Source organism: Pan paniscus, chromosome 10, assembly GCF_029289425.2.
Source record: "Pan paniscus chromosome 10, NHGRI_mPanPan1-v2.0_pri, whole genome shotgun sequence".
Classification (NCBI taxonomy): domain Eukaryota; kingdom Metazoa; phylum Chordata; class Mammalia; order Primates; family Hominidae; genus Pan; species Pan paniscus.
The window spans coordinates 49,485,383-49,511,092 of record NC_073259.2 but is presented as its reverse complement, the minus strand read 5'-3'; the positions used below and the strand labels follow the sequence as shown (position 1 = coordinate 49,511,092).

The 25,710-nt window shown below is 37.4% G+C and overlaps 1 protein-coding gene across 5 annotated transcripts in view; it reads right to left on the bottom strand.

Annotated features, from left to right (window-relative positions):
• NELL2 (neural EGFL like 2) overlaps positions 1-25,710 on the bottom strand; it is a 406,132-nt gene that overhangs the window by 153,918 nt on the left and 226,504 nt on the right. For all 5 annotated transcript variants that reach the window (XM_057299468.1, XM_034935992.2, XM_003825751.6 and 2 more), the window contains one exon: positions 2,330-2,455. In XM_057299468.1, coding sequence (XP_057155451.1) covers positions 2,330-2,455 — 126 coding nt within the window. The remainder of the gene's footprint in view (positions 1-2,329; positions 2,456-25,710) is intronic.

The window sequence follows — 25,710 nt, the reverse complement described above, 5'->3', positions numbered from 1 at the left end:
CCCTAATATCAAAGTGTGGGGGAGCCAATCCCAGGACATAAAATGAAAACATGTATTTCCTTTACAGAAACCTGGAATATGTGTTGACCTTCTACGGCCTAACATTAAAAAAAAAATAAGCTTTGGCAATATTCACCTGACTCTGGACTAAAAATAAAATCGACATATTCTCTAAAAAAAATCCAAGTTTTGTGTTCATAGACCTAGTCATAATAGAGAGAAAATTTAAGGGCAAGAAAGTTTCTCCTCTTTAAGTGGTAGCATAGAAATAGTGGTGTTAGTTGAAAATGCTAGTGCCTCATTAAAGAAATACATTTATCATCTGCCAGATCCTGAGATTCTTGGCTCTGGTTTCTTAGGCATAAAAAAATCATAGTCTGAATAGCATTTCTTAAAATGATTTTCTACTCCCTTCCCATTCTTACAAAGGAATAGTTCTCAATTATGTCATTAGATACTTTGAAATGGTAAGGGAAAATTCCTCCCAAGTAGTCAAAAACAAACATTAATTTGTAGGATTTTATTTGGAAGGAAAGTGCACTGGGAGAGGTGAAGCCAAAGCAGAAGACTCTCTGTAAATGTATGAAAGCTAAACTATTCCTTGGATTTATATCCAACAGACTCAGAATGGAAATGAATCTCTTAAAAATATCCTGCCCTGCAGAAATACTCCTTACTCAACAGTAGGCCAAATTATGTCCCATGTCCTTTCACTTAAAATTTCTAACACTACTTTAAGAATATAACAAAAACAAAGAGAATCATTAGGAAATATAAAAATGCACAAAGCTTTTCAAGTCTATAATACCAAAGAATCAGTGGGCTCCCCTGGAATTGCTAGCACTCATTTTTAATAAGCACACCTTGAAATATATGCATTCTAAGATGCAGCAGTTTAATCTTAGTTTTCTTGTTAAAGATGAAATGGAAATTCAGATTTATTGGTATTATCAATAGTACAGTAAATGATATATTCATTTTATTTATTATAATTTGTTCTTTTATATTCTTTTTATGCTGAAAAGCATCTCTGTAGTCCTACGTCAAGAAATTCTTCCACTCAATGTACTTAAATTTTGTCTAAAAAAAATGAAGAATTGTTTCCATAATTAGGAAATGTTTAGGATGAACTGACAAAAAAGATAGGAATTGTAAATCCATCAGCATTTTTATATTAAATATCTTCTACCTCCAGGATATCTTCAGTTATTTTCCATAAATTGGGAAGTCACTTCTCATTATTTTTGAAAGCCATCATTTTGTTTTTATAAATACTATATTTGAATTTAGAAGAAGATCCTTCCCTGTGATAAGGCTATCAATTAGCAGACAGTATGGACACTATAATGAAGACTTAGAAGCAGACAACTAAAACAAAGACAAAGTGATACTTCTATTATAGATTCATATTTTTACTAGGGAGGATTATGGAGTCTCTTTCCCTGAAAACATCTAGGTTTTGTTTATACATGCACCTGATAAAGATCATAAAGTTGGAGGTAGAGAAATAGGTGACAAGAATAACATTTTTGGGCGCTCTCCAGTTTTATGATTCTACCTGTTTTTCTAAAATATGTTACTTTTGTTTCTTCTATTTAAAAATATAGAGATGAAAAGAAATGTTCTGTTTCACACCCACATTTCCTCAAATCCTACAGTACTCAAGCTACTCTTCTAGCACTATGTTTTGTTTTGTTTTGTTTTCATATTCTACAGGTAGAAAGCTATAGAATAAAAGGAATATGCTGTATTACCCCAAGCCAGGACCAACTTCAGACATTACTAACACAATATCCCTAACAAGACTTTAGATGATACTAAAAGAGTGGTATTTCATACAACAAAAATATAGAAAACTTCTTTGATGTAGTTCTCAATTGTACTTCTCAGACATGTGAAGAAGCTCAATTATATTTAATAGTCCCATGTCCTAGAACTCTAAAAATCTATCTCTGAAAAAAATCACATTATTTATGTTATTATTTTTCTATTCAAAAATCTATCATCATATATCATTTAGGGACTGTTTCTCAGATTGACCATAGTATTTCACACAAATTTTGAGCATAAATACTAAGTATAAATGTAGCATATACTCATTTTTTAGGGTTTTTATCTTCCAAATTGGAGTATATATTTATCCAGAGCAAGCAGGTGTTTTTTTTCTTTAGAACAGATTAAGAAATAACTACCAAATCAAGAAGATATGATTTTGCTAATGTTTTGTTGTATTTATGGTATACTTATCAAAAAAATGAGAGTCAAAGAAATTTTTAAAAGTAAACTTAAGACATAAAAAGATTTTATTTCACAAATAGCCACCGTTTACCTGTACATGAATAATCGTCAATTCTGATGTATCCAGTTTTGCAGATGCACATAAAAGAACCCGGGGTGTTGACACACATTGTATTTTCACGACAGTAATGGCGCCCTTCAGCACACTCATCGATGTCTGTGAAGAAAAACAGGACAAAGAGGTCAACAGTGGGCAATATTCTGGAGCTCCTATATAATTTTCTTTGGTAGGGAGAGGGAAGTATTTACTAAATGAATTGCATTTCAGAAAAGCATTCATGATATCTCCTTTGCTAGGAGTGTTTAATGTTCAAATGACAAAAATCATGAGTTTTTTTCCAACAGCTCTTCTTGGAGTTTTGAAGAAGTCTGTCTATTTTAACTTCCATCATCTAAATATCTTTTGAAATTTTCAGCGCATTCATCTGCCTATGCTTGACAAAACGAATCAGAATGCAAAGACTGGGCTGCCTTAGTATCCTGCAATCTTCAATCACAGAGCCTGCCACATATCATTGTTTGATTCACCAGCTATTCTGTACAGTTGAGCAGACCCTGAAAGAGGAAAATAAAGTGTTCGATATAAACCAGAATTGTAACAACTTCACTTAAAGATATGAAGCCAATTGCACGAGCTTATTAGAGATAAAAGTAGACATATAGCTATCCCAGTAAGTATCTAAATACAGATAAAGTTACAATAGAGACCTGATATAGATGAGAAGTTACAAAATAGTAAAATAAGATATTATATTAAAGATCTTACATGGTAATTCATACACTGAGTTTTGAGTATGTATAATGACTTCTGGATGCTAACCCATAAGAAGCACTGCTACTCATTGTGAAGAATGTGAATTTTCACATTCACATTTCACAATGAAACTGTCCTCATTTAATAGCATCTCTCTGCATAGAACATAAATCATCTTACAAGTATTTAAGGACCTTAATGCATTGGTCAGACAAGGAATTTCCCATCCAGAAGTCTGCATTCTCATATCCTTCTAATGATTCCACAAAGTAGCACTGAATTCATTTATACTGTTAAGAGAAATGGATCAACTATAAGAGATAGCTAGGTGATACACCACTACAGGGGCCACGTCATTTGTGTAAGCCCAATTATGTTCCCAGCCCTGAGAATGTCAAAAGAAATAATTGACATAATCTCAGGAATCTATATTTTAGAACTGTAGGGTTCTTATCATTCATCTGAGCTAACTATTTATTTTATAGAGGGACAAAACTGAGTCCTAGAGAAACTCAATTTTCTATTCAATTCCATGGACAGCATAATAAATTCCAAACCTCTTATCTGAGCCTACAACATGTTTCCTGGTTTGGTCTTTACTTTTCCAATTTCACATCTGATGACCTCACTCCCTTCTCCCCTCTCAGTGTTCTGGCCACATAGTTTCTAACCTACCTGCTCTTTCTTACCTATCATCCTTTATACATACTGTTCTCTCTACTTATAACTGCTATACCTTCTCTCCCTGACACCATCCCAGTGGATCTTGTTTACCGGTAGATTAATCCCTCAAGAATCTATTTAAATGTCCCTCCTACAAAAACTTCCCTAATGAACTAAAATACTCCCAACACAGTGCTACCTCAGGACTTTGTAAATGTTTCCATTATAGATGCATCAATTGTATTTTTACTAATTTTTATAAGTTTCTTTCTCCCAAACAAACCACATATTCCTCAATGGTATAAATTATCTATTAGTGTTTCTTAACTTTGTCCATCATATTCATCTGGGATGTTAAAAAACAAAAACAAAAAAACACTAGTTCTTGGGCCAATTGCCAAAAACCCATTCCAAATTCTAATTTACTTGTTTGTGGGGGAACACATGCAATGATTTTTTTAAAAAATCTTCTCCATGATGAGTGTAATACACAGGTCAGAAAAAAAAAAAACTCTGTAAAGGGACAGATAGTAAATTTTCTAGACTTTGGAAGTCATGGGTAACACATAAATTAATGAACTTGGCAGTGTTGGAATAAAAGTTCATTTACAAAAATGGATGGTGAGCCAGCCAGATTCGGCTCAGCTCACAGGTCATAAGTTGATGACTTCTGACGTAAGGCATAACCAAGTTTAACAATCACCACTAAGTAGGGTGACGATTCAAGATGTTTACCAGAGGAGCCTGGTACTCATCTCCTCGACAGACAAGGATCATAACAGCGAGTAGATAGCCACATGTCCAATTGAGTTTCTAACAGATAACTCTGAAATTCAGCAGGAAAGTGTCAGAGAACCTCTGAGGCATGGGAGAGAGAAGTGAGGCAGTTGGCCCAAGCAAGATCAGCTCAAAGCCAGGAGGAGCTATCTATTGTGAGGAAAAGGTAAGTGAAAGAACTGCAGAGGTCCACATTCCTACCACAGACTCATATAATCTTAGCCACAAAAGAGACCCTGGGCCCTCACAGGCCCTGAGCCTAGCATAGGAAACTGCCTAGAATCCATAGGATGGCATTGTTCCAGAAAGGGAGTTCACATAGGGTCCTACAAACCCTCCTGAGACCAAAGCAACTACAGCATGGTGCAGTTTTGAGAGGCCATCCCTCAAAAGACAACATCCTGTCCTGAGGCCCAAAAGCCCCTGATTTTCTACATCCCTGGAGCACCATGGCATCCCTTTACATCCATCCAGAGGGCTATGCTGCCATAATACCAGCTGGACCCATCAGTGCAAGCGGGTCCCCAGCACTCTAGTCCACACAATGTCCTACACACTGGGGAATAGATGATGCAACACACTGAGGAAGCAACCCCTGGGACAAAGGAAGCCAAAGCGTACCCTCCCTAGAAACTGAGAGCCGCCTGCCCAGGGTCACTGCCAATGACAACGATCCTGCCCTCTCCAGCAGCAGGGCTACTATGTACCCATACTTGCCTTTAGGAGACCTCAGGACTGGCAATGTGCCCTCCTGGGGGCTGAGGATAGGCTTGTCCCACCCAATGCCCCTGCCATCAGCACCCAAATGCTTTATCCAGGGACCTGAGGATTGATCCATCCTACCTACCACAGCCAGGGCCCAGGTGCACCATCATGGTGCTTGAGAGACCTGTCTCTCCTGCTGCCACCACTGCTGGTGCCCACGTGCACTATCACAAATCTGGACATCATCCTACACTGCCCACTTATGCTGGCCAGGAGCCTGGGTATAGGCCCGCCATGCCTGCTGCCACTGGAATCACGCACACTATCCAGGGACATTAAGGACAGGCCTACTCCACCCACCATCAGTACTCACATGTACCTCTTAGGGAACCCAGAAACCAGCATGCCGAACCCACTGCCACCACCATTAGTACCTGGGCATGTGGCTCAGAGACCTGAGGGTTGGAAAACTGCCACTAGTGCCACCATCAGTGTCACAAATGCTGTCTGAGTGATCAAGGACCCACTTAGTTGGCCCACGACTGCAACTACCAGAACCTGAGCACACCGCCCAGAGGCCAAAGAACAGGACCACCCATATCTGCCATTGCTGGTCCCCATGAATGCCACTGAGGGCCCAAGGAGTAGCCACACCCAGCCCACCAATGCACCACTGGTGCCCAGGGACCAGCCCACCTAGGATTCCCATTCCCAGCAAAGCATCACCAAAGCCTCCACTAACAATCACAGCTTAAGTCACTGAGGAACTCATAGACACCAATGATACTAATTATAGCCCGATAAATCATACAGACTACAATATTGTGCCTACCCAGAATCAAAGCAAAAGCATCTTACTAAACCAACAATATGGACACGTCTATAGAAAAAAGTCTTTCCCTACTAAAGCCAAACCATAAAATTGGAAGGAGAGGCTGTTACACCACATGCACAGATATCAACATAAAGACATAAGAAACATGAAAAAACAAAGAAACATGACATCTCCAAAGGAACATCATAATTATCAAGTAACAGATCCCAACATAAAGGAAATCTATAAAATGTCTAAAAAGGAATTCAAAAGAAAGACATTAGAGAAACTCAGTGAAATACAAGCGAACACAGATAAACAATACAAAGAAATCAGGGAAACAAGTCATTATCTGAATAAGAAATTCAACAGAGATAGATGCCACAAAAAGAAAAAACCAGAAATCCTAGAAGGGAATAACTGAATGAATAAAATAAAAAATATAATAGCTTCAACAATAGACTAGATCAAGGAGAAGAAAGAATTTCTGAACTTAAAGACAGGGCTTTTGAAATAACTCAGTCAGACCAAAAATCAAAAGACATAAAACAGAATAAGAAGAATAAAATGAAATGAAGAAAGCCTAGGTGTCCTATAGGAAACTATATAGTAACTAAAATTTGAATTTTGGGAGTTCCAGAAGGAGAAGAGATGAACAAATGCATCAAAAACTTATTTAACAAACAACAGCTGAAAGATTCCCAACTCTAAACATCCAGATACATGAAGCTCAAAGATTCCCAGATAGCTGTAATTCAACAAGGTCTTATTCAAGGCACGTTATAGTAAAACTGTCAAAAGTCAAAGACAAACAGCAAGAAAAAAGCATCAAGTCACATATAAAAGAATCCCTATCAGACTACCTTGATTTATCAGCAGAAAATTAGAGGCCTGGAGAGAAGGGAGTGATGTATTCAAAGTGCTGAAAGAGAAAAACAACAACAACTGGTAGCCAAGAATACTATACCCAGAAAAGCTATCCCTCAAAAATGAAGGGTAAAGAAATTCTTTCTCAGATGAGAAAATAATGAAATAATTCATTGTCGTTATACCAGCCCTATAAAAAATGTTTAAGGTAATCCTATATCTGAAAGTGAAAGAAAGATATCTACCATCATGAAAACACAAGAAAGTATAAAACTCACTGGTAGAGCAGATATACAAATAAGAAAGAGAAAGGAGTCAAATATTATCACTATAAAAAAACCATCAAATTGTAAAGTAAACAACAGAAGAGGAAGAAAGAATATGTAAAACAATCAGAAAATAATTAACAATATGACAGAAATCCCCACCTATTAATAAAAACCTTGAAAGTAAATGGCTTAAATTCATCAATTAAAAGTTATAAAACAGCTGAATGTATTAAAAAACAAGATGCAAGTACAAGAAACCTATTTCATCTATAAAGATATACATAGACTAAAAGAGAAGGGACGAAAAAAAATCCATGCAAATGAAAACCAAAAGTGTGAAGGAGTAGCTATGTTTATATCAGAAATTGACTTCAAGTTAAAAAACATAAAAAGGGCCAAAGTAGGTCAATATAGATGACAAAGGAATCAATTCAGTAGGAAGATACAACAATTGTAATTGTATACGCACCTAACACAAGAGCACCCAGTTATATAAAGAAAATACTATTATAGCTAAAGAGACAGACCCCAATATAATAATAGCTGTGAACTTCAACACCCTCGTTTTAGCACTGGGCAGGTCATATAGACAGAAAATCAACAAAGAAAGATCAGACTTAACCTGCACTACATACTACATGGAGTTAACATTTACAGAAAATTTTACCCAATAGTTGCAGAATAAATATTCCTCTACTAATACATGGAAAGTTCTCCAGGATGGAACACGTTAGGCCACAAAACAGGTCTCCAAAAGTTTTAAAAATTGAAACCATATCAAGTGTCTGCTCAGAACACAATGGAATTAAACTAGAAATCAATAACAACAGAAATTCTGGAATTGTACAAATACATGGAAATTAAGCAACATGTTCCTGAGCAACCACTGGGCCAATATAGAAATTACGAAGACAATAAAAAGTTCTCTCTAAGCAAATGAAAATGAAAGCACAACACAGCAAAACCTAAAGGATACTGTAAAACAGCACTGAGGGAAATTTATAGTAATAAATGCCTACATCAAAAAGTAGAAATATTTCAAATAAACAATACAGCAATGCACCTCAAGGAACTGCAAAAGTGAGAACAAACCAAACCCAAATTAGTAGAAGAAAAGAAATGACAAAGATCAGACCAGAAATAAAACAGAGACTATCAGACAATACAAAGAATTAACAAAATGAAATGTTGGCTTTTTAAAAAGATAAAATAAATTGTTACACAGAATAACAAAGAATAAAAGAGAGAAGACCAGATAAACAAAAATGGGGCCCATGTAACTGATACCACAGAAATAGAAAGGATCATAAAAGACTATTATGAATTGCTGTATGTTAATAAATTTAAAAACTTAGAGGAAATGGAAAAATTCCTGGACACATACAACCTACCAAGACTGAACTAGAAAGAAATAAAAAACCTGAACAGATCAATAGCAAGTAACAAGACTGGATCGGGAATAAAAAGTCTCCCAACAGAGAAAATCCAAAGACAAAATGGCTTTACTGCTTAATTAGACCCAGACCCTCTGAAAGCCATAGCAGGAGTCCCCTGGGCTTAAGCTTGTGAGCTAGAGAGGGTCCCATCAACAAGTCCATGCGCACAAAGATATGAACAATTTACCCATGGGGATGAAAGAGCCAATTATAAGAAACAATTCAGTGAAAACACCCTGGTTATCAGAGAGAGGAATTATTTTGATCACACTGTGGCATTTCCTCAAACAAAAGTGGTTCCTAGTGAGAGATGATAGTTCCTGGTACAGATAGGAAAGCAGCTTCAGTGTCTAGAACAGGACAGTGAGTCCCAACTGGAGCAAACATTAATTACATTAGGCAACATAACTCTCTCCAAAGACAAAACAATATCCCATAGAACAGGAGTCCCCAACCCCGGGATGGCGAACCAGTACCAGTCCCTGATTTGCTAGGAAGTGGGCCGCACAGCAGGAAGTGAGCGGCAGGTGAGTACTACTGCCTGAGCTCCTTCTCCTGTCAGAGCAGAGGTGGCATTAGATTCTTATAGGAGTGCAACCCCTATTGTGAACTCTTCATGCGAGGGATCTAGGTTGTGTGCTCCTTATAAGAATCTGACTAATGCCTGATGATCTGAGGTATAACAGTTTCATCCCGAAACCATCCCCAGAGCCCTCACCCCTGGTTCCGTGGAAAAATTGTGTTCCACAAAACCAGTCCCTGGAGGCAAAAAGATTGGGGACTACTACCATAGACATAGCCTACCCCAGCAGAAGTAGCTATCAAACCTTGTTAATTGAACTCATAAGTATGTGTGAAATACCTCAGATATCTCCCAAGAATACTTAAGAGATGGGAACTTTGATGGCACTAAAGTTCTGTGAGAGAGGTGGGGAAAAGAGCCAGTGAATTAGAATTATTTCTGTTAATGTGACCCTATTTACAGCCACAATGGTGGATAATTTGATTTATAAACATAAATGGAGATGATTGTGCAAGAGTAAATTGGCCTTCTAAAAACTGTCTCTCAATGTTCAGTGTTGGGTCTACATCCCAGAGGCTTAGGAGACAGCGACTTGTCCAATCTTCTTTTATAGATGTTTCCCTTTTAAGCTATCATAGGGTCAGAGAAAACTCCATGTAGGATCATAAAGCAAAAACAAAAAGACTATTGAATATGAAACCTTTTACAAACTCAATGATTTGGATCTCATAGACATACAAGATTCATGACCAAGAGATCTAAAGTGTCAGCCTATTACTTGGAGTAGTGTTGTGAGACAGAGCGAAGTAAAAATAGCAAAAAATACCACCATAACTCTGTAGATCTAATTGCCGCTTGCCTTTTTTGATTTCTCATGCCCTGTCTTCAGAGGAAGAACTCCCCAAAGAGTTGTGTTTATGTACTGAAATTGCAAAGTTACATAAAAGTCATTTCCATTTACATGTACGGATATTTACAGGCATAAAAATGGCATGACTAAAAAGTAATCTGGTGGAAAATCATGTCAAATTTAGTCCAGGGTGTATTTTAGTTCCAAATCCCAATTCAAAAACCTAATACAAGTCAAATTCTCACAATTCATTTTCAATTCTCTACACATTCATTGAGTATATTCTATGTACAAAGGCATTTTATTGGATTTTCTGATGGCCCTATGGGGTAGAACCACAGCGACAAGTGGATAGTATCAGGGGTAGGTTTTGACTCATTATGACTTTCTACTAAGCAGAAAGAACTGCACAGGTTTTGATTAGGCTGCCAAGTAGAAATATTCTGACATAAGCTGGTTATGTTGTAGAGAATTAAACAAAGAGTGCCCCACTGGGCCACATGGACCTTCGCATCCCATCCAAAATTTATTACAGAGTTAAGGGATAGACCCTGCCTTAAAAGGGCTTACAATCCAGGAAATGGATGATGATCATTATCACTGTCAACCAGTTAGCTGCCTTCTATATTTGAAGCCAGCATTTCACAAGCAGCATTGCTTAAAGAGCAATATCTCTAATAGAGGTTCATGGTTCCTTGAAAACAAAATATTACATGGTCAAATAAGTTTCAAGACCACTATATTACTATAGTTCTTCCTAGTTGCCTTCTAAACACTCATAATGTACATAAGCTAATTATAAGCTCTGAGACACTTTAAAAAAAAAAAACTTCATTCATTTACTCAACGAGTATATAATGGACATGCACTATGTTCCAAGTACTGCATTAGGTGACAAAGATAAATTCTAGCTGGAGAAAATAACATATACATGATAACATTATAAAGTGATGCATACTATATAACAGAAACATATACATTGTGCATTGAATAGGGAGCAACAGACTTTTTTTAAAACACAGTGCTTATTTGTTCTGAGAACCCATTAATGCAGAACACATTTGGGAATTTATATCTGGTGATATAAATAATTTTCTGACTCTGCCCCCTCCTACCAACTTGAGAAGCTGATAGCGAAATTAAAAATCCAAGATATATTTACATGAATAACAACATGAGTTCCTACATTGTAAGTGCCAAAAAACCCACACACATACACACACAAATCCTACAGGGACTGATATTCAGAGAAAGGTTAATGACTAAGAGTAGAGATATCCAGGGAAAATATAACGGTGTGGCAGGGCTTGAGGTGGATTTTGAAGAAATCCCCTTCACTTATAATGTAAGACCTCATGTTATTTTGCTGCAGAAGGAGCAAAAACATGAAATGTTCAGGAACAATAAATAATCCATTTAATTAGCATTTGTGCAGGAAAATAATGGAAATACAATTATGGGAAAGGGGACATAATGTGAATGTATTTAAATGACCAACAAATACGAGGACAGCACTGTCTTTGTAGTGATATGAAGACATTAAAGCATTTGGAAGAAGCGGGTAGGGAGGAGGTATAGATATATCTTATGAGAGCTGGTAAAATGGCATAACTGAGGAATTGGTAAGAAGTGCATTCAAGGTAAGAAGACCTTTTATGAATTAATAAAAGTCCGAGTCTTAAGTGGTTACTAATCTTAAGTAATCTACCCAGTCCAAATTTCTTCATATGGTATCTTCATTGGTATCTGAAAGTATTTTATTAAGTTTTTTAAAATATGTCTGCTAGCTATGTCCTTTGGAATATAAGATTCAAGAGGGTAGAGAGCTTGTCCACAACAAAGGCTGGCCCTGAATAAATATCTGTTGAATGAATCAGTGAATCTTTTTATGGCTTTTCCTTTAAAAGGACAAAGGGGAAAGTGTCCTCATTTACAATGGTCTGATGTGAAGCTCAACGTGGCAAAGTGAATTCATTGTCTTCTGAGCACACTGCCTGGGCATTTACTTAGACATGGGCTTTTGTATGAATAGCAAATATAAGCCATCCTGGTGAAACAGTCTTGCATAGTAAAGGAAAAGTGGGGTGAGAATAAAGAAGCCTGAACTCTGGACCTGCATTTATTACAAACCTGACAAGCATTTAGTCCCTTCAGACCTTAATTTCATCATTAAAAGATAATTTTCAAGTCACTACTAGCCACAAAACTTTGCAATTCCAACAAAGGGAACGTCATCTATGTGGCTGCAGTGGTTTCTGATTCTCCAGGATTTTGTAAGCTATACAGTCATATTCTACCACATTTAAAAAGCAAAAGTAAACAGTGTTTCTTATACTTGAACAGCTTCTCTTGCCCCAGGATAATTCAAGCTGGTCTATTTTAGAAACTAGAATTTATACATTTATAAATTCCCTTTTATCCTATTTGAAAGATGAGGCCAACTTTGTAATTATTCGGAATCATAGATTTTTAGATCTGAGAGGAACTTTAGAAATCATCTAACCCCAGTAATTTAGAATTGAAGAAACAGAGGCACAGAGAAGCCAGAAACAAATTAAAGAGGAGGCAGGTATGGGATCACAAAGCTTTTGTGAGCCATATCAAAGAATTTGGACTTCATCCTATGTAAAATGGGAAAGGTTTTAAGAGGTGATTAATTGAATCAGATCTGTGTTTTTGGAAGATCCCTCTAGGACAGGCTTATATAGTTAATGAGTGGCAGCCATAACAAGAGCAACATTTCTAGACCCCAGGTTTAAAATTAGTCTATGGACTCAACGTCCAGACGAGTCTCAGAGGCAGTGAGCACTCAGGCATGACACTCCCTTTCCTGCCACATTATACCTAGGATGTCACTGGTGCTGTTTTGTTTTTTAAAGTATAGTGTATTTCCAAAGCTACATTTATCTTGATTATATCCTGTAAAAAGATTATATTAGTATGTTAATGAACACTAATGCCTTCTTGATCACCCAATAAAATCTTGAAGTCATGCAGCTCAATTGCAAAGACTCCACATATTGAAAAATAATACAGATCAATATGGGTTATTGCTAAGTCTTGACTCACCAGCTGTGAAATACTGGCTGGCAAAGTTGGCAAAGATATCAATAAAATAATTCACAAACTAGGATAAAGACTAAGTTCTAAGAAATGTAATTCTGGAAAGAGATTTGAGAGTAACATTTGGGAAGATAAGAATTTTTTTAAATATAAAATTTCTAAGTTTAAGTAGGCTGCTCAGTGAAATACCAGTAAAGAATAAATTAAAATATCATTTACAAATAAGCTAACACTGAAAGGAACTGCCAGCTATCATATGTTTTAAAGTCAGTGGCATTAATGAGTTTGTTTACCATATATTAATTTCTATGTATTAAAAACTGTATTCATCTGAATGTATGATTGAAGGATAAGACTGAAACATATGATTTTCTTGACATCTCAAAATAATGGCCACGAATTTGCTTCATTCATTTTGTAATTTCATTCATTGTAAATTGTATGGTACATTCCTCAAAAAGAGTGAAAGCTCTGGCATTATATCAGCTTTCTTGCTACTCTTGATAGAATATATTATTCTTAGCTTTGGGATTCCTGAATTAAAAAAAAATAGAGACATGCACTAGGAAAATCTCAGACAGGGTTGAGAGTGTATCATAAATAACATACATGGAGAAAAATGAGAGAATGTGGGATGTGGGGAACAAAGACATGTGTAGATTTGTCCATATAATAGTTTCTGACTTCCTACTATGTCCAAGGTACTATAATAACTTAGATACCAACAGCATAGCCTGAATGAAACAGATGCAGTATCTGTCTTTGCAGAGCTTAGGATCTGACAAAAGAGACAACTAGTAATTTTTAAAAATGGAATGGGAGTTTGAGAAGGACAGCGCCATCTGGAAAGCAAAGTGAGGGCTCCAAACCTAGTCTTACAAACAGGGAGAAATTGACATCTAAGCATAGGACTAAAGGAAAAGTAGCCAGGTGAAATGCAATAAAAGAGCATTTCAAACAAGGAGACTGTATGCGAAGAATGTTGGAAATTAAGAGAATTTGGTATGTTTGAAGGATAGCAAAGTACTCAATGCACCTAATGAAGTACGCAGGAGCTGCATTTGTGTGGAGGTCTTACACACTATATGAGAGTTTGATATTATCATATAATCAATGGTAATCACTGAAGTTTTTAAAATTATTCTAAAACATGTCATATATACACATGCTGTAAAATTTAAAAGATGCAGTAGAGTGTACCATGAAAGTAAATCTGAGTCATAGTCACTCAGTTCTCCCACTCCTAATCCCTGAGACAACCACTGGTATCAATTTCTTCTGCAATTTCCAGACATATTCTATGCCTATTTAAGCATACACATAGGGGCGTATGTGTTTGTGCTTTTCCTCTGAAGGGTGTTCAGCAGGGACATGAGATGTTATTATTGCTAAACAATATCTTTATAAATGCATGGTAGAGGATAAATTAGAGAAGAGTAAAACTGGAAGCTAGGAGGAAGCTCACTTGATATTAGTTTCAGTTCTTGTAACTATGACTGCAGAACATGAAAGGAGTGAGGCAGATTAAAAAAAATACATGGGATCTAATATTGATTGCACTCTGGCACTGACTGGATGCCTGAAGATTAGGGAGGGATGCTCTCAAAGATAATATCCTTCTTTTTTAACTAAACAACTGGGTGGGTCCATAGTGTAGGGAACTGGAGGACTGCAATTGAGCTACAGAGAAGCATAGTTTTAAACAGGTTGAATTTGAGATGCTTATGACACATCCAGATAAAAATGTCCCAGAGGCAGTGAGATATGTGGGTCTAGAGCTTACTCAGGAAACAACACTGGGCTAGAGATCAAGATTTGAGAGTCATAGGCACCAAGAATGTAATTAAAGCCATGGTGTTAGACAGCATCACACAGGTAGAAGATGTAGAATGAGGAGAAAACAATTAAAATGGAGACCTGGGGGACTTGGACATTTAAGTGACAAGTAAAGAAAGCAGGTGGAGAAAAATTGCTCAGAGAGGTAGCAGCAAAACTAGAGGAGTGGTGGAGAAAGACAAATGTCAAAACGGTAGGCAGTCATCACCTTTTGAACACACCTATATTTGGAAAAATCTTTGTTTCTTCAAGAAAGGAAACTCAAATTTTCAGTGTCCTTAGAAACTAGTGACCTAGTACTACCAAATGGGAGCACTCATGCAAAAATTCAATCCAGAAGATAACTTTATAACCTTGCAGTTGCAAAATTTAGCAAGCATAATAGAGAAGGCATATCAGCATTTAGCATGGTCACCATGGCATTCACTTCTGGAGTCCAGTCTTGGATGTTATCAGTGAACGTTCACAACATTTATGTGAGTTGTGGTGTTGATACCAAAAGGTAGAGGTAGTGGGATTTGTACCAAGATGTAATAGGTATTTTCTTGGCTGAATATCATCTTAACCTGTCTTCCAGTCCTCCCACATGCATTGTGAGCTACCTAACGTCCTTCAACATATTCCTTTTCTGCTTAAATCGTCAGAGTGGATTCTGTTGTTTGCAATTCAAAACCCTGATCAATACAGTGTAGTATCATGAAGACAAGGTAAATAAGTGTTGGAAGAAGGGAGAGGTCAATAGAATTAATTGCTGCCTAGAAGCCAAGCAAAATACAGATGGAAAGTTGTCTGATTTAACAATAGAGAAGTTATCAGTGACCTTGGTGAGAGTAGTACGGAGGGGATATGTGATGACAAGTCTAGATTGAAGTGGGTTAAGGAGAAAGTCTGAGATGAAGAAGTGAAGACAGTGAGAAAAATCCTTACATTAAGAGATTCAGCTATAAAGGGGAAACGGCAATAATACAAAAACTAGAAGGGATGTAGAGTTAAGGGAGAGATTAAGCATAATTAAATGCTGATGGGAAGGAGCAAACAGAGAGAATGAAATTGAAAACTGAGTTTGAAGATATAATAGATGAAGCAAATTTCCTCTGAAGACAGGAAGAGATGAGATTTAGTATTCATATGTACCTATTACTCCCAGGAGGAGAGGTTTCTATTCCACTGAAACTAGGGAGAAGGAAGAAAGGGTGGAAGTAAGGCATGCTGGCTTATGAAATTGGAGCAGGAGGATGAAGAAGTTACTGTCTGTTTCTGTTTCATTGGTAAAGAAGTCATCTGTCAGGAATAAGAGAACTGGTAGAGTCAAAGGCTTCAGAGAATGGTGAAGGTTTACAATCATCATAGTAGGAAATGAGCGAAAACTCTGCTGGGATGCACAGTAGAATTACCAAGCAGAGTACAGGACTCAAAGCATGAACATACAGCTGTGTGAATCCACCACCTGACATTTTTATAACACTTTGCTTTGTACAGTGCATGTTCATATGCATTGTATGTTAATTCTCACAATCATCCTGTGACCTGGGGAGAACAGGCAGTAACCCTTTTTCACAGCCACAGAACCTTTGTGAAGTTGAGACGTTTCCCAAATGCCTGTTATAAGTTAGTGTCTGGTAAATCTAGCATAGAATCACTAATTATTAGCCACTGTCCTTCCACAAGCTGGTCCTTATCTTTGCAGTTTAGTCTGCTAACACTCCTGGATATAAGCCTCCTGTTGTAGAAAAGTTCCAGAACATGTCTTGCCCTTTCCCTTTGCTTACTCTTCTCCGCCAATCTAAATTGGAGTCACATCTCAAAGCCCAGATAAAGTCTCAATTCCTACATAGTATCTTCCCTAACCTCTTTGGCCACAGGGATTCCATCTGTCTCTACTTCTGCACTTTTTGTCTGTGCTTATTCATGGGTAGTTAGTAGGTATCTTGGCTGAATCCAACTTGCTTGAAATTAAAGAACAGACAGTCTCATTTAAATGATTGTCTTGTCATGCTGGATTTGAAAATTCATCAAGTTGAATAGCAGCATTCTTTCCAAGAAGGTGGATTATTATTTTTAAAAATTAGAAACTAATTTAGTAAATATATGTATATTTTGTCAGAAAGCATGGATTGCAGTCATAAAATTATCCAAATTGTTACCCATCCAGAGTTGCTCGATTAACCTAAACATTACATCAGTGTTTTCATGAAAGATACAGAGCCACTCCAATTTCCAATTGCTTGCTTGTACATAAATCACTGACTGGATTGCATTGTTAGTTTTGACAATCTTAATCAATGTTTAATGTTGATTAGGAAGTAGGACTTTACAACAACTCAGTATACACAAACATATATGTTCCACAATTTAAGTCCCATTTCTCCACCACTACATTTCCTCTTGAAGATATGAACAATTTTTTAAAAATCTATTTGGGAATACATTCTTCATATTAAAGAAAAATTACATGGAGGAAATTTAAAAATGTAATTAAAGCTGTTTTTTGAATTTAAAGAAAAAATGAAAGTCAAATGTATTAATAAAATCCCAGGGATCTATTTTTATATCATACCAATGAACAAGACACACAATTCAGAACCATAATGCCTGCCTCTTCACCAATGCTTCACACTCATTAAAGCCAGCACCAATTTCCTAACTGTCTCTTGTGTCAAAACACATGGGGCTCTGTTTTCTGTGGAATAATAATTGACTCAAAGAAGCCAGGTCTTTCTCCATCACATAACTCAAATATCTCCCTGTTCTCTCACATTCATTTAACTTGTACTTACCTGCTTCCCCCAAATCGCAGTTATTGTTGCTGTCCCCTAAAAACTTATTCTTATTTCTATTCATTACATTAATAATGAAGCTAACATTTACTACAATGTATGTTGCTTTGAGAATGTCATTTCATTGTTTTTCCCACAGCATCAAGTTTTCACAACAGATCTCAAACATGATGTCAGCACTATTTAATCAAAGCTAAATTTATTTTCTTTGTGCAATTCTTTTTTTTAAGACCAAATCCATTTTATTTATTTTTATTTTATTTATTTTTTTATTGTTGTACACTTTTAGATGAGATAAGAAATTTCTTTTATTGTCTTAAATATTTATTCATTGGATAGTCGTACATATCCATGTCAATATACATATATACACCATTTCTCCTACTATGTTATATGGATCCTTTATGTCTTTTCTTATATTTTGTCTACTTTATTTGCATATCTAGTCATCCTATTTCCAGCAGTTTTTGACTTAGTTTTGTTTTTTTTTTTTAACGTTGAAACACTGTATACGTTTTAATCATGAGCAGTAATACCTTTAAGAGCTTCTTAAAATCTTTTTTGTTGTTGTTGTTGGCATAACCCTTTTTTTATTTATTTTTATTTATTTTATTTTATTTTATTTTTTATTATTATTATACTTTAAGTTTTAGGGTACATGTGCACAATGTGCAGGTTAGTTACATATGTATACATGCTCCATGCTGGTATGCTGCACCCATTAACTCGTCATCTAGCATTAGGTATATCGCCCAATGCTATCCCTCCCCTCTCCGCCCACCCCACAACAGTCCCCAGACTGTGATGTTCCCCTTCCTGTGTCCATGTGTTCTCATTGTTCAACTCCCACCTATGGGTGAGCATATGTGGTGTTTGGTTTTTTGTTCTTGCGATAGTTTACTGAGAATGATGATTTCCAATTCATCCATGTCCCTACAAAGGACATGAACTCATCATTTTTTATGGCTGCGTGGTATTCCATGGTGTATATGTGCCACAATTTCTTAATCCAGTCTATCATTGTTGGTCATTTGGGTTGGTTCCAAGTCTTTGCTATTGTGAATAATGCCGCAATAAACATATGTGTGCATGTGTCTTTATAGCAGCATGATTTATAGTCCTTTGGGTATATACCCAGTAATGGGATGGCTGGGTCAAATGGTATTTCTAGTTCTAGATCCCTGAGGAATTGCCACACTGACTTCCACAATGACTGAACTAGCTTGCAGTCCCACCAACAGTGTAAAAGTGTTCCTATTTCTCCACATCCTCTCCAGCACCTGTTGTTTCCTGACTTTTTAATGATTGCCATTCTAACTGGTGTGAGATGATATCTCATTGTGGTTTTGATTTGCATTTCTCTGATGGCCAGTGACGGTGAGCATTTTTTCATGTGTTTTTTGGCTGCATAAATGTCTTCTTTTGAGAAGTGTCTGTTCATGTCCTTCGCCCACTTTTTGATGGGGTTGTTTGTTTTTTTCTTGTAAATTTGTTGGAGTTCATTGTAGATTCTGGGTATTAGCCCTTTGTCAGATGAGTAGGTTGCGAAAATTTTCTCCCATTTTGTGAGTTGCCTGTTCACTCTGATGGTAGTTACTTTTGCTGTGCAGAAGCTCTTGAGTTGAATTAGATCCCATTTGTCAATTTTGGCTTTTGTTGCCATTGCTTTTGGTGTTTTAGACATGAAGTCCTTGCCCATGCCTATGTCCTGAAAGGTATTGCCTAGGTTTTCTTCTAGGGTTTTTATCGTTTTAGGTCTAACATTTAAGTCTTTAATCCATCTTGAATTGATTTTTGTATAACGTGTAAGGAAGGGATCCAGTTTCAGCTTTTTACATATGGCTACCCAGTTTCCCCAGCACCATTTATTAAATAGGGAATCCTTTCCCCATTGCTTGTTTTTCTCAGGTTTGTCAAAGATCAGATAGTTGTAGATATGCGGCGTTATTTCTGAGCGCTCTGTTCTGCTCCATTGATCTATATCTCTGTTTTGGTACCAGTACCATGCTGTTTTGGTTACTGCAGCCTTGTAGTATAGTTGGAAGTCAGGTAGTGTGATGCCTCCAGCTTTGTTCTTTTGGCTTAGGATTGACTTGGCAATGTGGGCTCTTTTTTGGTTCCATATGAACTTTAAAGTAGTTTTTTCCAATTCTGTGAAGAAAGTCATTGGTAGCTTGATGGGGATGGCATTGAATCTGTAAATTACCTTGGGCAGTATGGCCATTTTCATGATATTGAGTCTTCCTACCCGTGAGGATGGAATGTTCTTCCATTTGTTTGTATCCTCTTTTATTTCATTGAGTAGTGGTTTGTAGTTCTCCTTGAAGAGGTCCTTCACGTCCCTTGTAAGCTGGATTCCTATTTTATTCTCTTTGAAGCAATTGTGAATGGGAGTTCACTCATGATTTGGCTCTCTGTCTGTCTGTTATTGGTGTATAAGAATGCTTGTGATTTTTGCACACTGATTTTGTATCCTGAGACTTTGCTGAAGTTGCTTATCAGCTTAAGGAGATTTTGGGCTGAGACAATGGGGTTTTCTAGATATACAATCATGTCGTCTGCAAACAGGGACAATTTGACTTCCTCTTTTCTTGATTGAATACCCTTTATTTCCTTCTCTTGCCTAACTGCCCTGGCCAGAACCTCCAACACTATGTTGAATAGGAGTGGTGAGAGAGGGCATCCCTGTCTTGTGCCAGTTTTCAAAGGGAATGCTTCCAGTTTTTGCCCATTCAGTATGATATTGGCCATGGGTTTGTCATATATAGCTCTTATTATTTTGAGATACGTCCCATCAATACCTAATTTATTGAGAGTTTTTAGCATGAAGGGTTGTTGAATTTTGTCAAAGGCCTTTTCTGCATCTATTGAGATAATCATGTGGTTTTTGTCTTTGGTTCTGTTTATATGCTGGATTACATTTATTGATTTGCATATGTTGAACCAGCCTTGCATCCCAGGGAGGAAGCCCACTTGATCATGGTGGATAAGTTTTTGATGTGCTGCTGGATTCAGTTTGAGATTTTTTGAGTATTTCATTGAGAATTATTGCATCAATGTTCATTAAGGATATTAGTCTAAAATTCTCTTTTTTGGTTGTGTCTCTGCCAGGCTTTGGTATCAGGATGATGCTGGCCTCATAAAATGAGTTAGGGAGTATTCCCTCTTTTTCTATTGATTGGAATAGTTTCAGAAGGAATGGTACCAGTTCCTCCTTGTATCTCTGGTAGAATTCGGCTGTGAATCCATCTGGTCCTGGACTCTTCGGTTGGTAAGCTATTGATTATTGCCACAATTTCAGAGCCTGTTATTGGTCTATTCAGAGATTCAACTTCTTCCTGGTTTAGTCTTGGGAGAGTGCATGTGTCGAGGAATTTATCCATTTCTTCTAGATTTTCTAGTTTATTTGCATAGACGTGTTTGTAGTATTCTCTGATGGTAGTTTGTATTTCTGTGGGATCGGTGGTGATATTCCCTTTATCATTTTTTATTGCGTCTATTTGATTCTTCTCTCTTTTTTTCTTTATTAGTCTTGCTAGTGGTCTATCAATTTTGTTGATCCTTTCAAAAAATCAGCTCCTGGATTCGTTAATTTTTTGAAGGGTTTTTTGTGTCTCTATTTCCTTCAGTTCTGCTCTGATTTTAGTTATTTCTTGCCTTCTGCTAGCTTTTGAATGTGTTTGCTCTTGCTTTTCTAGTTCTTTTAATTGTGATGTTAGGGTGTCAATTTTGGATCTTTCCTGCTTTCTCTTGTGGGCATTTAGTGCTATAAATTTCCCTCTACACACTGCTTTGAATGTGTCCCAGAGATTCTGGTATGTTGTGTCTTTGTTCTCGTTGTTTTCAAAGAACATCTTTATTTCTGCCTTCATTTCGTGATGTACCCACTAGTCATTCACAAGCAGGTTGTTCAGTTTCCATGTAGTTGAGCAGTTTTGAGTGAGATTCTTAATCCTGAGTTCTAGTTTGATTGCACTGTGGTCTGAGAGATAGTTTGTTATAATTTCTGTTCTTTTACATTTGCTGAGGAGAGCTTTAATTCCAACTATGTGGTCAGTTTTGGAGTAGGTGTGGTGTGGTGCTGAAAAAAATGTATATTCTGTTGATTTGGGGTGGAGAGTTCTGTAGATGTCTATTAGGTCCGCTTGGTGCAGAGCTGAGTTCAATTCCTGGGTATCCTTGTTGACTTTCTGTCTCGTTGATCTGTCTAATGTTGACAGTGGGGTGTTAAAGTCTCCCATTATTATTGTGTGGGAGTCTAAGTCTCTTTGTAGGTCACTCAGGAGTTGCTTTATGAATCTTGGTGCTCCTGTATTGGGTGCATATATATTTAGGATAGTTAGCTCTTCTTGTTGAATTGATCCCTTTACCATTATGTAATGGCCTTCTTTGTCTCTTTTGATCTTTGTTGGTTTAAAGCCTGTTTTATCAGAGACTAGGGTTGCAACCCCTGCCTTTTTTTGTTTTCCATTTGCTTGGTAGATCTTCCTCCATCCTTTTATTTTGAGCCTATGTGTGTCTCTGCACGTGAGATGGGTTTCCTGAATACAGCACACTGATGGGTCTTGACTCTTTATCCAATTTGCCAGTCTGTGTCTTTTAATTGGAGCATTTAGTCCATTTACATTTAAAGTTAATATTGTTATGTGTGAATTTGATCCAGTCATTACGATATTAGCTGGTTATTTTGCTCGTTAGTTGATGCAGTTTCTTCCTAGTCTCTATGGTCTTTACATTTTGGCATGATTTTGCAGCCGCTGGTACCAGTTGTTCCTTTCCAATGTTTAGCGCTGCCTTCAGGAGCTCTTTTATGGCAGGCCTGGTGGTGACAAAATCTCTCAGCATCTGCTTGTCTGTAAAGGATTTTATTTCTCCTTCACTTATGAAGCTTAGTTTGGCTGGATATGAAATTCTGGGTTGAAAATTCTTTTCTTTAAGAATGTTGAATATTGGCCCCCACTCTCTTCTGGCTTGTAGAGTTTCTGCTGAGAGATCTGCTGTTAGTCTGATGGGCTTCCCTTTGAGGGTAACCCGACCTTTCTCTCTGGCTGCCCTTAACATTTTTTCCTTCATTTCAACTTTGGTGAATCTGACAATTATGTGTCTTGGTGTTGCTCTTCTCGAGAAGTATCTTTGTGGCGTTCTCTGTATTTCCTGAATGTGAATGTTGGCCTGCCTTGCTAGGTTGGGGAAGTTCTCCTGGATAATATCCTGCAGAGTGTTTTCCAACTTGGTTCCATTCTCCCCATCACTTTCAGGTACACCAATCAGACATAGATTTGGTCTTTTCACATAGTCCCATATTTCTTGGAGGCTTTGCTCATTTCTTTTTATTCTTTTTCTCTAAACTTCCCTTGTTGCTTCATTTCATTCATTTTGTCTTCCATTGCTGATACCCTTTCTTCCAGTTGATCGCATCGGCTCCTGGGGCTTCTGCATTCTTCACGTAGTTCTCGAGCCTTGGTTTTCAGCTCCATCAGCTCCTCTAAGCACTTCTCTCTATTGGTTATTCCAGTTATACATTCTTCTAAATTTTTTTCGAAGTTTTCAACTTCTTTGCTCTGGTTTGAATGTCCTCCCGTAGCTCAGAGTAATTTGATCGTCTGAAGCCTTCTTCTCTCAGCTCGTCAAAGTAATTCTCCCTCCAGCTTTATTCCGTTGCTGGTGAGGAACTGCATTCCTTTGGAGGAGGAGAGGCGCTCTGCTGTTTAGAGTTTCCAGTTTTTCTGTTCTGTTTTTTCCCCATGTTTGTGGTTTTATCTACTTTTGGTCTTTGATTATGGTGATGTACAGATAGGTTTTTGGTGTGGATGTCCTTTCTGTTTGTTAGTTTTCCTTCTAACAGACAGGACCCTCAGCTGCAGGTCTGTTGGAGTACCCGGCCGTGTGAGGTGTCAGTCTGCCCCTGCTGGGGGGTGCCTCCCAGTTAGGCTGCTCGGTGGTCAGGGGTCAGGGACCCACTTGAGGAGGCAGTCTGTCCATTCTCAGATCTCCAGCTGTGTGCTGGGAGCACCACTGCTCTCTTCAAAGCTGTTAGAAGGGGACATTTAAGTCTGCATAGGTTACTGCTGTCTTTTTGTTTGTCTGTGCCCTGCCCCCAGAGGTGGAGCCTACAGAGGCAGGCAGGCCTCCTTGAGCTGTGGTGGGCTCCACCCAGTTCGAGCTTCCCTGCTGCTTTGTTTACCTAAGCAAGCCTGGGCAAAGGCGGGCGCCCCTCCCCCAGCCTCACTGCCGCCTTGCAGTTTGATCTCAGACTGCTGTGCTAGCAATCAGCGAGACTCCGTGGGCATAGGACCCTCCGAGCCAGGTGGGGGATATAATCTCCTGGTGCGCCATTTTTTAAGCCCGTCGGAAAAGCGCCATATTCGGGTGGGAGTGACCCGATTTTCCAGGTGCTGTCTGTCACCACTTTCTTTGACTAGGAAAGGGAACTCCCTGACCCCTTGCGCTTCCCGAGTGAGGCAATGCCATGCCCTGCTTCAGCTTGCGCACGGTGCACGCACCCACTGACCTGCGCCCACTGTCTGGCACTCCCTAGTGAGATGAACCCGGTACCTCAGATGGAAATGCAGAAACCACCCGTCTTCTGCGTCCCTCACGCTGGGAGCTGTAGACTGGAGCTGTTCCTATTTGGCCATCTTGGCTCCTCCCCCTCTTTGTGCAATTCTTATATATTTCTAGCTAAAAGGTTTTCCTGTCATTAACCAGGCCCAAGCTTCCACTTCCTATCTCCAAGCCTTTTTTTCAGATGTCTTTGGTGTTCGTGATAATCTTATTTTATACTGGAGTTACTTCTTCTTTTTGAAAGCTAATGGATAGAGGAAGAGAAAGCAAAAGGAATGCTAAGAGTTATGTTTCACTCCAAGCAAGCAGTTGTTAATTGACTTCAGGACTTTCAACAAATATAACCAGAACATGTGAGTTGTATTTCTTAGAAGAAAAGATAAAGTTGGTATTTATAATTTAATCTCTAGGCATACCTGACCTTAAACTTAATGAAGTTGCAAAAAGACTTTTTATATCAATTAGATTTTTTAAAGCTGTTAATCATGTGGTGTCTTATATGTTACTTCAAATGGATTCCTTTCCAGGGAGGCAATTTATTATTTTTAATAATTTGCATTTCTGTAATGAAAAATGATAATAAATGGCTGCATCACATAAGATACCTGCAATTAATTTGTTTAAAATGAATTGCTTAATTCTAAGCAGACAATTTCTCTCTAATATTAATAAACAACTTCATGCAATGTAATTATCAAGTATTTTAACCTGCTATTTATTTACAGAAAAATAACATGAATCCCCATAGTTAAATTTAAAGACTTGTCATATAATTTTCAAAATGAGAACAAATTACACATACTCTATATTGAAGCACTGGTTAGAATATTATTCAGACCAGAAAGGAATTTGGCATAAAGCAGTTTGGTTCTGGAAATAACCCATGGTAACTTAGTTACTGAAGTAGCTATAGACTTCATTATAATTGGCTTCAAATATAAGACAATATCATTATACAGACTCTAAGCGTCCTGTTGTCTCTAGTTTCCAGTAAATTAATATTTTAGTTCCAAAAATAAAATAATATTGAATGAATTAACTGATATACTGACAATAATAAATACATGTGAAGTATACAAGCTTAATGACAAACTTTTACTGACTTATTTTTCTGGAAGACATTTTCACATTTTTAATCTTACTTAATCTTTGCTTCCCTAACAACCTCATAAGAAAAATGTCCCCCATTTTAATAGATGAGGAGGCTGAGGCTCTGAGATGTTAAACAATTTTCGCAAGTTCCCACAGTTAGTAAACAGCAGAGGTAAGAATTCAAGTCTTCTTGGGCAATGTTCTTTCCATACATCAGCAATGCGCTTGTTTGTTACAGATAGACAGATTTTGATTTGATCCATACAAATCCTTTACATTTATCTGCGTATTAAATCTCCAAATTTGGCATTTTTAAAAAATAATTATAGTTGGCTGCACACATAAATCTGCAAAGTGTGTATTCACATACTAGAATGACTATGTACAAGGAATGTGTCCAAAATAAGTTATTTGCTCTGATT